Here is a 17,210-nt window from a genome sequence, read left to right as displayed (position 1 = left end):
GGATGAAGGCTTCTGGGAGTTTTTTAGTCCAAAAACACAGAGGAACTCAAAATTGGAAACCACTAATCTAAAGGAACAATTGCAAATGGACTCCACAAGCAGCAGAATGAGATGGTTGTAGAATGGACAGTATCATTGCAGAGAATATCCCTTTTTTTCAAAATGTTCCATTTTTTTGGTACAAACACAAAGTTCACCTTAACTATAGAAGTGATGAAGCAAGGAAATAGTTGTCTGTCTCTCTTTCTTTTTCTTTCTTTCCGTTTCTCTCTTCCTCTGCCTGTTTCTCTTTTATGAGTTATGAAAATACTGCTTAATGTGCTTTCCCCACTTGAAGGGTTTTAACAGGTTGTTCTCTCATGTTGCATGTCTGCTGGAAAAATGAAATAAGGCCTTCTCTGTCATTGCACCCAGACTCTGGAACTCCCTGCCACAGGAGGCCAGGCTTACCCCGTCATTGCTGTCCTGCAATGCTGTCTTCAGGCAGGCTTTCCATTAGCAAATGGCTATCTGAGAAAGGTTTTTAATGGAGTGTTATGCCTTATTGCTTTGAATCTGTTTTTAGCATTGGTTTTGTTTACCATTTTTTTAACATGGGGATTTGTTTGATTCTTTTTAATATGCCTATATTTACTCTTTTTGGTTTTGAAATACTGTATTTTATCAATCGATTGATTGATTGATTTAGATTTATACCCCACCCATCTAGACCAAAGATCTACTCTGGGCGGCATTACAAATTTAAAAACAGTAAAACCAATAAACATGCAATAAATCCAAGATGGTGAATTTAAGATGGTCTTTTAATGATGTAAGTTACCTTGGACCTTTTTTAAGAAGGTCTTCAGTGCATTCAGTGTAGGAGGTTATCCCAAATGGAATTATTTATGATGAATTTTGCAAAATTACTATTCAAATCTTGATGTTCTGTATTCTGAGACTCTGAAGTACCTTCTCATGTCATTTTTCTACGGAAAGGTTTTTCAGAAATGTAGCAGTCTGAGAAGCTTCAATTTAGAAAGCATCTTCATAGCAAACCATACTCGCGGTGCTTTGCTTTTACATATGTTCACCCACCCCAATCTCTCTCTCTCTCTCTCTCTCTCTCAGTGTGTATATACATGTGTGCACACTTGAGTTTGTCCTCCCTCAAGAGGCTACATCACTGAAACACACAACCTACAGACATTCCCTTCCATCTTTACAAGAACATCCACAAGGATGAAAGCTCCATGAAAGACAGTGGTGTCGAACTGCGGCCCTCCAGATGTTCTTGGACTTCAACTCCCAGAAGCCTTCACCACCACCTCTGCTGGCCAGGATTTCTGGGAGTTGAAGGCCAAGAACATCTGGAGGGCCACAGTTCGACACCACTGTATGAAAAAGCCCCCTAGAGGCAGAGAAAAAGTACTGCTTTGAGAGCAAGATGGGCTGGTAACAGGTATGTGGTGGCGCTGTGGGTTAAACTGCAGAAGCCTCTGTCCTGCAGGGTCAGAAGACCAAGCAGTCGTAAGATTGAATCCATGCGATGGAATGAGCTCCCGTCGCTTGTCCAACTCCTACCGACCTAGCAGTTCAAAAGCATGTAAATGCAAGTAGATAAATAGGTACCACCGCAATGGGAAGATAACGGTGTTCTGTGTCTAATCGCGCTGGCCACGTGATCACGGAAACTGTCTTCAGACAAAATACTCGCTCTATGGCTTAGAAACAGAGATGAGCACCGCGCCCTAGAGTCGGACATAACTGAACTAAATGTCAAGGGCAACCTTTACCTCTACCTAAGAGTCAAGTCAGCCTTTTCGTCATGCAGACAGTAAATATATTTCAAATTCACCCATTTTATAAGCAGAGCGAATCCCGCAGTATTTGACCATGTAGTCACCCTCTGAGTCAGTAGAGTACTATCCTTAGCTTTTGGGAAACAACTTGGGAAACAGAGCTGTTTTTCAGGAAGATTCAGGCAGGAAGACAAGGAAAAGGCATACCAGTTAGTGTTAAAGAGAATTTTTCTTCCCAACTATGGAAGTTATCAAAATAGAAGAAATGCAGTTGTTCTGGATCCATTTAATTACAGGTTTCTCCAAGTCCTTGTCATCAAAGCACAAACTCCGAACATCTCAGAAAGGCTCATGACTGCTTGATCAGTTTTATGGAGAAGAGCTGAAAAAAAGATCAAGAGATATAGAAAATATCTAAGTAAACTACTGTTCTTTCACCAGCGTGGCATGTCAGATGCACACTGAAGTGACCTTAGAGGTCTAGAAATGCTACTGCAAAGGCCCAATCTCTGTGACAAAATGAAGCTGATTTCCCACTCTGCATATGTAGCAAAATGCAAGGCAGCAGCCACACATGATGTGACTCCAACAAGACTCCCAGATTTAACCTCAGCATTAATGCAGCATCCCCCATAAGAGTGTCTCATATATCCCAGTGTGTGAAAAAAAACTATCAACTGCTGAGAGAGTGCTCATTCTTGTACAAAAAAGACTACAACTTTTTCTTTCATCATCAAGAGCATTAGCCAAAAAAACTATGTTAAAAACACCTAAAACTTTGTAATTTTTTTTCATAGAAACTAATTTTGCAAATGTATTGCAGTGAAGTCTCAAAATGTGAAAAATGCAGAAAACCTTCAACACCTTGCCTGTGTGGAGAAAACTTGTATTTCAAAGTTTTTTTTTCCCCTCCTTCAAAAGTGTAATCAGTGAAGAGTGATATCTAGAGAAACAAGAGGCTGAACTAGATAGATCTTTGGTCAAATTCAGCACTGTTGTTTTAATGGTCTTAACACAAGGTGGGGAAGGAAAAGAACATGTCTGTTTTGGCAAGAAGCCCTAGCCCATCTAACCTGGGGTCCCCAGATCACTTTGAACTAAAATTCCCAGAAACTTTCACCACTAGCTGTGCTGGCCAGGATTTCTGGGAGTTGTAGTCCAAGAACATTAGAGGATCCAAGACTGGGAATGACTGCTCTTATGCAAAGATGGAAATATATGGCCTTTCATGTCAGGTGGCAACTTTCCCACAATCCTTCCCTACTGAGGATGCTGGCTAGGGCTGATAGGAGCTGTAGCCCAGCAACATCTGGAGAGCAACACATTCTTTGTTTCTGTTCTGGGGATGATATGCTTTTGCTTTTGGGGGACTCCTGCTTTAAAACAATGATGGTTAATTTGGATTCGATTGGATTGGGTTGGGTAAGGGTTGGGTTGACACAGGTTTTGAAGAGCTTCAGCTAGACAAGTTAAAAGGTATATACCAGTGGATGGTGGCACATCTGAATGTGGTCACAGCCCCCCCCGCTGGAATGTGCCCCCTAATGTGATTGACCAGACCCACATACTCTGACTCACACATACATTCATACACACTACTTATCTGGGGATTTCGGAACACATGGAGGTCAGCAGGCTTGTGATGACTGAAATGCGCCCTGATCACAGAAGAGCAATGAATGGGAACTGATAGGATTCAATTTTATTGCAAAATGTCCCTCACCTGAATTTTCTCTTGCTTGAATCAGCACAAAAGCCAGGCCTTGTCGGTGTCAGCGTTGGCAGTGAGGGAACACCAGCGCTTCTTATCACTGTGGCCATCTCTGGTGCAGCTGTGGTAGGACTTGCCATGGAAGACAAAGGGGAAGACACAGTCTGATTCTAATTGGGAAGAAAGAAGAATGGTTTAATGGGTTTTTTTTTTCCATAGCATATAAATGTTGTATACTCTGATCTCTTAGGTTACCAAAAAGTAAAAAAGACTTGTTTCTGGTAGCAAAAGCGGTAGACTGATGTGGATCATGTCAACTGCTTACATTTATATGCCCTCACTTGGATACAGCTGTGGGTGAGTATTAAAATAAGTATTTTCAAGATATACAACTGCTCATGAGCCACAAAAAGTGCCCCATTGGGTGCTAGAGAACCTTTCTGTTTTTGTGGCTGCTAACTGCAATACTTGCGTGCCATCAAGTCAATTCTGACTTATGGCAACCCTCTCAGTGTTTTCTAGGTGTAAAGAACTGAGAAGTGGTTTACTACTGATGCTCTAGGACTGCGCAGCTTCTCCAAGACCGCACACGTGGCAGGGCACGTTATCCTATTGATCACATGATCCTTGGGCAATCTCAGCTGTTCTCTCTCCCAGGCAATGCAATAAAGATTTCAACTCCTAGCCCTTCCCTATGCAGCCTAGTTGTCCAACATACTGAGCTATTCCAGCTTGCTGACAGCCAGCAACTCCTAGTGAGCTGCCATAATTGGTTACACTTCCACATTTAAAAAAGAAATGTTGAAAATTAAAGAGCAGCTCCAAATTAATGTGTTCAGATTTGAATTAAAAACACCCTCCGCATTATTTTCTACACAATCACTTCAAAACATTCTAGATGCTAGACGGCATCTGAGGAGATGCATTCTCTCTCCCCTTTGGTGGGTAGGTCTCGTGTCTCGCAATGTGTTATCTGATGTGACATACATTAGTGCCATCTTTATAAGAGGGACAAAAGCATTATTTTGCCTTTAAAGCTATTTGTTCCCATATGCAAATGTATGGGACTTAGGACATGCATTAATGACATGTTGACCACAACCCATACTATACATGGTTAAGCAAAAACTATTTGATTGGACGAAACTCCAGTGTATAAACACAAAAGCACCTCCCTCCGCTTATTGGCCCTCCCCATTTTACTCACCATTACATAATCTCCACTTCTGTACTTTGGTAGTTTGGTAATCTGTTTGGTAGTCCGGTGTGGTAGCACACCATGCTCTCCCTTCGTTGTTCTCCACAGAGGTACAGCTTTGGTATGCCTTTCCTTTGTAGATGAAAGGAAAGACACACCCTGTCTCTGAAGGAAAAACAGGGAGAGAAAAAATGTAACTGAATACCCAAATGTGAATGACTTTAGCCAGGCTCCATAATTCCCAGGAATCCTGACAATTACAACTATGGGGATGTGTTGTGTCGAATGTTCTGAATTCTTTGCTGTTTTAAATCTCTTAAACTGTCCCTGTTTTAAATCACTCCATACAAGAGCTGATTTCTAGGTTGACGGAGCTTGTTATAAACTGCAGCCTGATTCCTGATTTCCCTCCCCCCCTGCCCCGCTCCGCCACCGCCCTTTATGGGACTTGTAATGGATCAGTTCTTTTTTTTCAGCCACCACTAGGTGACAGCACAAAACAGAGCTGACGTAAGGTAAATACGTAAGTACTCGAAAGTGGTTTACCATTCACCTCTTCTGGAGCCATCCTGGAACTGTGCAACACAGGATGGCTCTTCTGAGATGCACGGTGGGGAATTGAGCATCCAGTGACCAGGTGGAGATACAGATAAGGCGCAATGTGACCATGGTTCATTAGTAGTGGAATAGTCTATCAGGCTCTGAATAATCTCAATTATCAGCCTACAAGGTAACAAATAGCAGTCTGATAGCCTATTCCATTACTAACGAATCATTGCCACTTTGTCCATTATCTGTATCTCCACTTGGTCATGGGGCCATGTAAAATTATAACAGCCATATAGCCTCAGTCATATGTCTGAGGAAGTGGACTTCATCCACAAAAGCTCACATTAAAATATCACAGTTAATCTTAGAGGTGCCACAATGTTTTTGTCTCTGATTTGTTGTTGTTGTTGTTGTTGTTGTTGTTGTTGGGGTGTGTGTGTGTGTGTGTGTGTGTGTGTGTGTGTGTGTGTGTGTGTGTGTGTGTGTGTGTGTGTGTGAGAGAGAGAGAGAGAGAGAGAGAGAGAGACTAAAATACTAGTTATTCTTTCCACAGACCACTCCGCTTCTACAGAACAGTTAACTCTGGCCCTCTGTGCACTTACTTGTGACGGTACAAAAAGTCATTTGCTTGTCTCTGTCGTAGTTACTGGTGGTGGCACACCAGAGCTGCTTATCTTCACGTCCATCTTCTGTGCAGCTGTTGTAATACTTGCCATTGTAGGTGAATGGGAAGACACACCTTGGAGGCTCTTTACTTGAAGCTGTTCCTGGGGGGAAAGAGAAGGAAAAGGACAAGAGTTTTTAATCTGCAGGAAGGGTTTCCTCATCTAGATACTCTTATTTGCTTGTTCTCAGAAGCTAGTTGGCCCAATCCCTTTTTAAAATGCCAGTTGATTTTGATTCTGTCATTGCCAACAAAAGTATTTTCTTACTTCCCACCAACTGCTGTTTCAAGTAAGCAACAAAGCCTCACTAGACAAAGGAACAAAATGGACTCCGGTTGGAGGCCCAGAAGCCGAATATCACATGCTGAGAATGCAGCTGGAGCCACTGTTTGCCTCAGGTTTTGCCAACTTATACCACTGAGCATTCACAATGTTCACTCAGAAAATTGTAGGTAAAATCACCTCTGAGCATCCTTCCAGGGACTTTGTCTCTTGTTGTTTTCTCCTGCCTCTTTCTATCCTTACCTGAGTCCTCCTGACAGAACTTCCATTTTTTGTCTGCATCGTAGTTACTGCTGGTGGCACACCAAAATTTCCCATCAGTTCGTCCATCTGCAGTGCAATTGAGGTAAAACTTTCCCTCATAAAGGAATGGAAAGACACATGGTGGACTTTCCACACTCTTATCAGGACCTGATTTTTAAACACATTGGAGAAAGGAAGAGTATTGTTATAGACAGCAATATTATCTCAGCTTTATTAACTTGTTTGCTTGCTCTCAATGACCAATCAGTCTTGTACATTTAGTGAAGGACTATACAGTTCACAGTCAAAGAAAACTTGCTCACCATTGGATGACTATAGCATCAAATGGTGTTGTCCATAAGTGAAAGGATGATATAACACCACAGACAGTATTTCCACCACAATTCACAGGCAGTGCTGAAGTCAACGGAGTCAACCTATCCAAGTTCATGACGAAATCACATTATATTGATCCCCTATGTGGACCATTTACACAGAGATGGTTCTAATTATTTCTTGCTCATGTTTATATTTCTCTTGACCATCTAGGATCAATGTGTGACTGATGTGGTTAAGTACTCTGGCATATGTGTAGCCTTGAAGAAAATGCACAATCCCAGAGCACCATCAGAAAGGGGATTGGCAGAACATGTCAAAGTTTTTCATGCCTAGAAGACCCTGGGAGAGTCACTGTAGGAGGGTCACTGTGAGTCAAAAACAAATTGATAGCACATAATTCTTACAATTATTTGCATACAGAGAAATAATGGACAAAGAAACACATTAACTATCAATGGCTGAAATCCTGCCATGCATCTTTACACTGTGCAGTGAAGACGATATTATCACCCTGTGACCTTCATCTTTATTGTAATTTAATTAACAACTTCCTTTTCTTCTCTTCCAGTTTCTGAGACTCCCTAGGGATCTCTTTTGCCCCAGGGAAGCCTTTCAGGGTCTGAGGATGAGGGTGGGGTCTTCAATATGGAAGCATTTTAGGCAGATCACCGTCGGTGGTCCTGATGTGGTGGTGGGACTACTAGTGCGATCTTCCAATATAAAAGGGCTCATTGAATGGGATTTTGTTCCTAGTTTTATGACACATTAATGCAGGTACCTGGCAGGTAGACTCTGTGATGCATAAAGCTGATAAAATGAACATATGTATAATAAACAACAAAAGAAGCAGAGGGTGAAAAGTCATCAATGATTCACTCAGCAATCTTTTGAGCATCCCAGTAGATGTTGTGCTTTTTTTTTAAAAAAAAAGTCAGAAATATATTTCAAGTGTGCCATAAGAACTACCATAAAGAGAACTCTGAACAATGCTGTAGTGGAATCAGGTCTCAGAGGGTCAAAGCAATGCAAGCATTCACGGGGATGATGACATTGTGGCGTTTGCCCTAGTGGCCCCTGCGTGTCTTTCCATCACAAAGGCTCATGTCGCGTTTTCTTCTCACTGCCACGAATGGATTACCTCAATCCGGAATATAAATGACGTTTGTCAGAACACTTGTTTTATGAACAGAAACAGAACTTATTTATTGAAGTGAAGCAGATTGAATAATAACAGAAGTTTCTCAGATACACATTACACATAAGCAAATCATCAACAGTCCTCTCAGTACATACTTTTTTTCTCTTGCAATATCATTACCACCTTCTCTACCTATTTTTCTAACCAGCTCTATCTCTCTCAGTATCTCATCTTTTTCTCTATCAGTATCAGTTTCAGTTCCCTCTCTCTCTCTCTCTCTCTCTCTCTCTCTCTCTGACTAATCAGCTCTATCTCTATCTGGATCTCATCCCAATCTCTATCTCTCGCCAAGCCTCATGTTGCTGCTGACTCCACCTCTCCAGTCCTCTTATAGGTTCATGCAAATCAGCTCATGAATAGGAATGGCATGAGTGACGTGGGCCGTCACCACAGATATCATCTGCAACACCCTGAGACTTCTCTGTTCCTTCCAAGCTCAGCTGCAGCCTTCACCGGAGCAAAGGAGAAGGGGATGGATTCATCCCACAACTCTATATATTGTTGTGAGCTATTCCTGTTGATGCTTTTGAATTGTGGTGCTGGAGGAGACTCTTGAGAGTCCCCTGGACTGCAGGGAGAACAAACCTATCCATTCTAAATCAAGCCTGAGTGCTCACTGGAAGGACAGATCCTGAAGCTGAGGCTCCAATACTTTGGCCATCTCAGAAGGAGAAGACTCCCTGGAAAAGACGCTGATGTTGGGAAAGTGTGAAGGCAGGAGGAGAAGGGGACGACAGAGGATGAGATGGTTGGACAGTGTCATCGAAGCAACCAACATGAATTTGACCCAACACCGGGAGGCAGTGGAAGACAGGAGGGCCTGTCGTGCTCTGGTCCATGGGGTCACGAAGAGTCGGACACGACTGAACGACTAAACAACAACAAAATTCCTGTTTCTTGGCAAAGTTTTGGAGGGTGGCTTGAACCTGAACAAAGTACCATCCACTTTTCAAAAGAGCCACTCCTAGTGGAACTGAAACTTCTCAACTGGTTTGTTGGTGATAGACTAATACAGCAATATGTGGTTTTTAAATTTCCTCTTGGGTCTATGGTTATTAATCCCCCATTTCCCTTTTAATCCTCCTTTTGCTTTCTCTAAGCAAACAATGCTTCTTTTGGGGGATAAGGAAAAGAGGTGGGGTGATGGGAAGACTAGCACCCCTGCTACACTGGCTGGAGTTTCTTGGAACTCAGTCCTGTAACTTCTAGGGAGCTCTCTCAAGACCCTTCATCATCTGGAAAAGATACACAGAATATTATTCCCCACTGATGATTAAAAGACTTACCTACTGATAATTGGAAATGGATGCTCAGTGTTCCTAAAGCAACAAGAACCTTATGTGATTCTTCTCCTACCTGTGATATTGCAGTATTTCCATTTTTTGTCCGTCTCATAGTTGCTGGTTGTGGCACACCAATGTTTCCCATCACTCCTGCCCTCTGTAGTGCACATGTTGTAAGGCTTGTCTTTGAAGATGAAGGGGAAGACGCAAGATGGACCCTCAATGCTTGGATCTGGCCCTGATCAAAAGGAATGCCGCAGAAAGGGATTATGGACTGCACAGAGTCCCCATCTAGGGGAGAGATGACATCAGCCCAGAATAATGCCGACACATTGACTTCAGAACACAGCTGGGTAAAGTTCAGAGCACAGCTGGGAAAAGTTGCCATCCTACTGATGATTTCATCATAGAATCATCATCATCAGAGAGCTGCAGAGCTGGAAGGTACCCCATAGATCAGTTGTCCCAAACCTTGGGCCTCCAGATGTTCTTGGACTTCAGCTCCCAGAAATCCTGGCCAGCAGAGGTGGTGATGAAGGCTTCTGGGAGTTGTAGTCCAAGAACATCTTGGAGGCCCAGGGTTGGAGACCACTGCTATAGATCATCTGTGTCCCTCTCAAGGAGGCACAATGAGGAATTGAACTCCCAATCTCTACCTAAACCACTGAACTATCCAGCATGCTAATGTAAGTCTTGCCAGTAAATTCCTGCTGGTAGCATTCCAGGCTGCCTGTTCAAGCATGAGAACCAGAAGCTGGTTAATGTCCTCCATTTCTCTTACACAAGTATAAATTACTAATAAGATTCTGGCCTTTGCTGGATGAAGCTCCCAAAATCCTCCAGTCAGAATGGTCAATAGCTCTACCTCTTTATATTCTCCTTTTCCATCTATAGCCATCTGTATAGTTCAGTGGGTTTAATATCCAGCTGTGGAGCCAGAGGTTGGGAGTTTGATTCCCCACTGCCTCTCAGGGAGAACAGCCAGGCTGTATAGCCTCAAACTGCACAGTCTCAGAGCACCCTCAGAAGAAGGGAATAGTAAAGTATCCAAGATAACCCTGAAAGGGTTGCTATAAATCAGAATTGACTTGACAGCACACAGTCTATAACTGTTTCTTGTTCTTACCTGCAAGGCCAGTCCTTTCGCTGAATACACCTAGAAGGTGACTTGGATCAGAAGTCAGAATTTGTCCCTCCCTCCTGCAACAGAACCTTAATGCTGACAGAACAGGGAGCACAAGAAAAGGCAACCACGTATACATTGTTACCTCCTCTTAACCAAACCTCTCCAAAGCCTCTTTCATCCCATTTTGACAGCTGCAGGGATTAAACGTGTTGATCCATCCTCCGTTTCCTGATCACACTGGAACCAACACAAACGGCTCTGCTCTCCTCCGCCTACCTGTAATGTTGCAATACATCCATCTCTTGTCCAAATCATAATTGCTGGTGGTGGCACACCAGTGTTTCCCGTCACTCATGCCCTCAGTCGTACAGGTGCTATAGAAGTTCCCCTTGTAGATGAATGGGAAGGCGCAAGTTGGGCTCTGTAATTTTGGATCGGGTCCTGAAGTTTGAGACAAAAAAATGTTCAGGGATGGACACATGGATCATCTGTAACAGGAACAGGTGACTTTTTAGACCAGGAGAAGGCAAATCCAGTGCAGCCAGAAATGACAAATGCTAAGCATTGCAAACCAGTAACATCCAGGGGGCTGCATTTCACTCACCCAGAGGATAGAAAAAGTCACTTTTTGGTCTGCAACTCACTGAAATCTGACAAAGCTGCCAGCTGGAGACAATGCCGGGGGGTGGGAAATGGTGGAAAAACTGGTGTTAGGTATTGGACATGTTGCCAAGTTTAAAATTTTTGGTTAAATTCTTCTAGCTGCACAGAAGACGTCCGGGGAATTCACAGAGCAGAATAGCTTCATGTTCCCCTGAGTAGACCATCCCTTTTTTTCCTCATCAACTGGCACTTTTAGTCTCAATGATTCAATCTGAGACATTTGAACTACAAAGAATAAAAAACCAGTTCCTTTTCTTCCAGTACTGAACAAATTGAAAAGCAAACTAACAAAACATGGCTGCCTGGAGCTACAGGCCTCCACAGAGTCATGTCTTTCAACAGACTCAGGAGAGGGGTGGGGAGGCAGAGCAGAGGGGCAGGGCTCTCCCCAAATTAGAGGCAGGGGAGGAACTACTGGTTAGTGTTGTTAGTGATTGACAGTTGCCCCAGCTGAGAAAGTTCCCTCCCAGCCACACCTACTAGAGCTAACATGCGAGGTTGCAAAAACTCCAATGGAATATTCTCCATCCAGCCTTAACTTCTCCACACATTACCTTTGGGGGGGAAACTGAGGTGAAATTATTTGTGCTGAAATGGTGACCTTAGAGGAATGGAAATATTTATTTCTCCAAGTGAGGAATAGGGAAGGACTAAGAGAGGAAACCCAGGTGAAAGTTAGCAGGAGAACCTTTGAATCAACATAATTCTCCTCCAGGGCTGCTCAGCCTGAGATGGTCACCCCGCCAGAAGACCAAGGAAAGCACATTGATTCCTACAGTTGGTGCCCCAAGATCTGGCAACCCTATCATGGAAACACAAGCAGTAGAGGCATGATACCAAGGGGTGGGACCTGAACAATGGCCCCACTTCCTGACAGATTTGAGGAAGATCAGCACATGTAGAGCATATGAAGAGAGGCCTCAAAAATCCTCTCTAGCCTTTTTAATTGAGCTTTTCCCCCTCAGCTTAAGTTCTACAGGAGCTCAGGTCTGTTTTTTTTCTCTCCCACCTTTTGATTCCCTTACCTGAAACCTGACAAAACTTCCCTTTGCTATCCATATCGTAGCTGTCCGTGGTGGCACACCACGGTCTCCTGTCTCTTCTCCCATCTCCAGTGCAATTACTGTACTCCTTTCCCTTGTAAGTGAATGGGAAGATACAAGGTGGACGCTCCCGGATCTCACCAGGCCCTGGATTTTTATTGGAAAACATAATAAGCAACATTTTTCTACATAATATTTTAATACAATGGTACCTTGCTAGATGATGACCCCGCTGTATGACGAATCTGCAGGACAGTGACTTTTTGCGATCGCTATAGCAATTCACAAAACAGTCATTCCTATGGGGGAATTCCGCTTGACAACGATTTGGTCCGTGCTTCGCAGACCATTTATTCGCAAGACGACTATCTTTACAGCTGATCGTCGGGTTCCTAAAATGGCTGCCCTGTGTTTTCCAGACCCATGCTTCGCAGGGCAGCCATTTTAACAGCTGATCGGCGCTCGGAAAATGGCTTCCCCTATGGGCGATCTTCGCTGGATGACAAGGTAATTTCCCCACTGGAACGCATTAAATGAGTTTCAATGCATTCCAATGGGGAATTGTTTTTCGCATGACAACAATTTCGCTTAACAGCGATTTTCCCAGAACGGATTATCGTTGTCATGCAGAGCACCACTGTACATCATTCTAAAGTACAATTGTTTGCAGTGTCATTCCAGTTGGTAATTAGTTGCATTGCCTTCCCTTTCTCACTGGAAGGAGAACTACATCTTGCAAGCAGGCATTTTCACACATCGGTGGACTATCTGGAAAATAATTCATATTGAGTTACCCAGCTGAGACCTCCATTTCTTTATCTCAAGAGATGGGATAAGTGTATAGAGGCTCAAATCCTGTTCATACCATAAACCAAATTGTCACTTTCTGTCCATTCGTCCCTGTTAGATGAAGCAGCTCAGCTGCTGTTTTCAAGACTATGTATGTACACACAAACCAGTGTGTGCATGTGTCTCCCAAAAAGCAAACATGTGCTGCTTATATAGTGCCCCATAACTCTTAAAGCACTCTCTGGATGGTAAACAATTTAATTATGCAGGCTACACATTGTTCCACCCTCGTCTGCCAGCAAGCTGGGTACTCAATTTACCAACCTTGGAAGAATGGAAGACTAAATCAACCAAGCCAGCTACCTGGGATTGAGCCCGAGCAGAGTTTTTGCTGCAGTACTGCAGTTTAACCACTGTGCCATGAGGCCCAAGAATCCTGACAAGAGGCACTTTGTTTACCAGGGAGGAACAGATGAAAAGTTACAATTTGACTTAGGCTATGAAAAGGATTTCAGCCAGATATAGCAGCAAAAAGTACCACAGACAGACAGACACAGTCAGACAGACCAGCAAAATGGATACTTCCATATAGCATCCTTTCACAAGCACTTTTCTGCTCATTACTACATCGCACTACATATTATATGTCATTAGAAGAGGGAACTCCTCAAGTGTTGAAAGATATATGATCATCATAACAAGAGATTTACACACCATTAGCTTACTTTATTTCGAGACTCATGATCTGGAAGTGAGCACAGGGTTTCTTTGAGATATGATTGCTCAGTGATGAAAATCTGCTTGTATCACATCTCTGGAGTACCACGCTCTGGATTCCAGCTTCTAACGACAGGCTATTTGTAATGTATAATTTCTAACTTCGAACATAAATAGTCTACTTGGCTAAGAATAATACACAAAGCATGATGGCTTCACAGAAACAAATTGTAAACCTGAGGGTTGAGTGATCATCTCCCTGGTGTGCATTTTTCTTATTGAAACTTGGCAGATCTTTTCCACAAGACTGGAACATTTCTGTTGTAATACAGAGCAATGCTGTCCCCTGTATTAAGTTCAGCCCTCCATACACTGCATTTGAGAAGATTCTAAGCAAAGCTTGGGCCCTCAAAAGTAATTAGTAACCATTCTAGTTCATTTTTAATAAGTAACTCGTGTTATTCAATATTAACTAAGATAATTACTTTTAGTAACATTTGAAAACTGCTGAGCTTTGGTACAAAGCGCACTTAAGTAGTGGTGCCCCCTCCAGAACTACAAAAGTAACTAAAACAGTTCCAGCATATGAAAAAAGTTGCAGAGTAATCATTCCCAGTGCTGATATCAAAGTATAACATAGTTTTCCAGAAGTTGTTGCACAAAGGAACAAGCAGCTTCTTAGTTTGTACCAAGTAATTTCCAAGCTCTGGTTCAAAGAGATGTGTTGCCTCTCACACCCAGCCGTCTACCATTGTTCCCGTTTCTCCTACCTGTGGGCTCACAGTACGTCCACCGCAAGTCTTTATTATAGTTCTGGGTGAGAGAGCACCAGGGCGTCCTGCCAAACATCCCATCCGTTGTGCACGAGAGATAGAACTTTTGGTTGTAGATGAAAGGAAAAACACAAAGGCTCTTGGGATCGGCATCTAGTAAGGAAGGAGGGGAAAGCTGCATTCAAAGGAGGCAAAAGTTGCTGTGAATTGTCAAAGTGAAAATAAAGCATCCATTCATGTGTAGGTGCTAAGCACTGGGTGTGTGATAATTAATACTCAGCAAAAATTCTCATTCTCGGTGATTTTCCAAGTCACAAAGAAGAGCAGTGAAGGACAATAGGAGACTCATCAAACTCTAGTATACTCTAGTTCCCAACCTTGGATGACCCAGGGGTTCTTGGACTATAACTCCCAGAAACCATGGCCAGCATAGCTGATAGTGAAGGCTTCTGGGAATTGCAGTCCACAAACACATGGGTTACCCAAGGTTGGGAATCACTGATCTAGTAGGTCCTTTCTTTCCGCTAAGATCTCTCTCTCCAGCACCTGGAAAATCTAGTGGAGAATATTTTGCACACAACATACGTGGCCCAAATCGCTTATGTCTACTGACAATAAAAATATATCCTTTGTCAACCATGTTTTAGTATCTATGTTGCCCATCCACATACTTTCAGCACTTCTGTGCTGGACATACGTATGAAAAATATTCTTGTATGCAGTTATGTACCCACGCAATTAGAGACGAAAGCCCAGTTATTCCTTTCTCACATTATTCTATTCCACGGCCCCTTTCGTTTCTTCTTTCCAGAGATTACGAACCCCCTTCCTCTTAAATCAAGGGTGGGCAGATTTCAGATGTCCAAGGGCCACATGTGTCAATCCCAGGGCCTTGTGGGGCTGCACCCACAACTCCTAGCCCCCCAAAGAATATTATTTTAAAAACTGGGAATTTAAATTGAAAAAGTCTTCTTGCACCCTCTAGTGGCCAATTTTAAAAAAATTAAAGCATGAAAGTGATGGTAATAATAATAATTGTGTGCTGTCAAAATCTTCTCAAGGTTTTCCGGGCAGGGAGTACTCAGAAGTGGTTCACACTTCTTCTGGGGTCCCTCTGGTCTGTGCAGCTTGTCCAAGGCTACACAACAGACTGGCTCTTCTCTGAGGAGGCACAACGGGGAATCAAACTCCCAGACTCTGGCTCTGCAGTCAGTTACCCCAACTTAATAAGCTGTTTCATCAAAATTCTCAAAATTCGTTTTGAGATGGTTCTCAAAACATGGTTCTCAAAACATGACAAAACGATGCCTCCGGCCCCTAAAGGATACAAATAGGCTTTTCAAGCCAGAAACATTCCTCAAGTATTTTGAACTATTTGGGGGGGGGGGGGGCTGGGAGGCCAAATTTGGGGCTCTGAGACCTTGCAGGCTGCCCACAAGGCCCCATGCCATCCACCTCTGTCTTAAACCAAGGCACACAAATATGTGACACTCTTACCTGTGGCATTACAGTATACCCATTGCTTATCCACATCATAGTTGCTAGTGTTGGCACACCACAGCTTCCCATCACTCATGTCCTCCGTAGTGCATGTATTGTAGGTGTTGCCCTTGTAGATGAATGGGAAAACACAAAATGGATGATCTTCCTTTGGACCTGGATCTGGAGTTTCTAAAAAAACAGAAGAAGTTGAGAGTAAGGATTTGTGGAAATTTTCCCACCTATGGCTGACATACTGGATCCAACATATAATAGTGGCAGACACCAAAAGCAAAACAGTTGCCGTTTGGATGCTGTCCAAATTTTTCTCTCTCCACCCTCAACTGCTGCTACTTTGTGTACTTTCCAGAATCTCAATAAAAAGAGAAACCAAGGGGGAAAGAAATTGGAGGCCTATGATCCAAATGTAACCTTCTCATGAATTAGCTTGGAGCTGCCACCTCACAGGTATGTCATCCTGTACCAGTTAGATGTAGGGAGTCACTAACTTCTACTCAAAACATTTATAGGAAAGGCAGCTTCTAACATTCCCTGTGGGATCTTACCTGTATTTTCATCTCCTGCCGGTTGATTTCCTTACCTGTGTAATCTTGACAGAACTTCCATTTCTTATGAGCATCATAGTTGCTGGTGGTGGCACACCATAACATCCCGTTGTTCTGCCCATCAGTGGTGCAGTTTCTGTAAATTCTCCCCTCAAAGATAAATGGGAAGATACAAGGTGGACTTTCCACAGCCTCATCAGGTCCTGTTATTTTAATAAATAAAAGGCAATAAAAGCAAATGGGAAAGGTAGTTATTTCTTTATTAAAATTTGCACATGGGTTCCAATTCTCTGCCTAGGGTCTCCGAATGCAGCTGGTAGTTATTTCTTTATTAAAATTTGCACATGGGTTCCAATTCTCTGCCTAGGGTCTCCGAATGCAGCTTTTATAGAAAGTCTTGAGGTCACACAAGGGGAAAATCTAAACAAAAAGCTCATCATTTTTCTTGTACAACAACAGGAGATGCCTCACTCTTATCTGGTCAAAACTAAGTCAAGAGTCATTTGGTGGCTCATATATAGAATGATACTATCCACATAGCAAGTCCCAGAAATCCTGTCCAGCACAGCTAGTGGTGAAGGCTTCTTGTAGTCTTAGCCCAAGAACACCTAGAGACTCAAGTTTGGAAACAACTGGTCTACAGGACCAAAGATTCCACATTCTTGTTCTACAAAATTTGGATAGTTCCATCTTTTATCACCAAGAACATTGTCAGCAGCATCTGATTTGACCTTCCTTATGTTTCATTTGTTATAATATGTCTCATCTCTCATCTCTGAGCTTCCTCCTGCTCCTCCCATTCTTC

The 17,210-nt window shown here is 42.9% G+C and overlaps 1 protein-coding gene across 1 annotated transcript; it reads right to left on the bottom strand.

Moving 5' to 3' along the window:
* Window positions 1-1,631: 1,631 nt before the first annotated feature.
* On the bottom strand, window positions 1,632-14,484 carry LOC110089936 (epididymal sperm-binding protein 1). The gene is made up of 9 exons (XM_078378025.1): window positions 14,358-14,484; window positions 12,064-12,228; window positions 10,652-10,816; window positions 9,323-9,487; window positions 6,430-6,597; window positions 5,842-6,006; window positions 4,700-4,855; window positions 3,505-3,662; window positions 1,632-2,163 (listed from the first exon to the last, which is right to left on the bottom strand). Exons 1-8 carry the CDS (start codon window positions 14,434-14,436, stop codon window positions 3,526-3,528), a joined length of 1,200 nt encoding a protein of 399 aa, XP_078234151.1. The 5' UTR covers window positions 14,437-14,484; the 3' UTR covers window positions 1,632-2,163; window positions 3,505-3,525.
* Between the last annotated feature and the right edge of the window lie 2,726 nt (window positions 14,485-17,210).

This window comes from Pogona vitticeps, chromosome 6 (assembly GCF_051106095.1).
Source record: "Pogona vitticeps strain Pit_001003342236 chromosome 6, PviZW2.1, whole genome shotgun sequence".
Classification (NCBI taxonomy): domain Eukaryota; kingdom Metazoa; phylum Chordata; class Lepidosauria; order Squamata; family Agamidae; genus Pogona; species Pogona vitticeps.
The sequence above is the reverse complement of the archived record's forward strand: the minus strand, read 5'-3'. Positions and strand labels throughout refer to the sequence as shown.

Excerpts from the sequence above, each read along its gene's own strand:
- LOC110089936 (XM_078378025.1), bottom strand. The coding sequence starts at position 14,436 with ATGTTTGGCAGGACGCCCTGGTGCTCTCTCACCCAGAACTATAATAAA. Across the intron at positions 6,007-6,429 it reads GTTCTGTCAGGAGGACTCAG|GAACAGCTTCAAGTAAAGAG; the intron begins GTAAGGATAGAA and ends CTTTCCCCCCAG. Across the intron at positions 4,856-5,841 it reads GACTTTTTGTACCGTCACAA|AGACAGGGTGTGTCTTTCCT; the intron begins GTAAGTGCACAG and ends TTTTTCCTTCAG.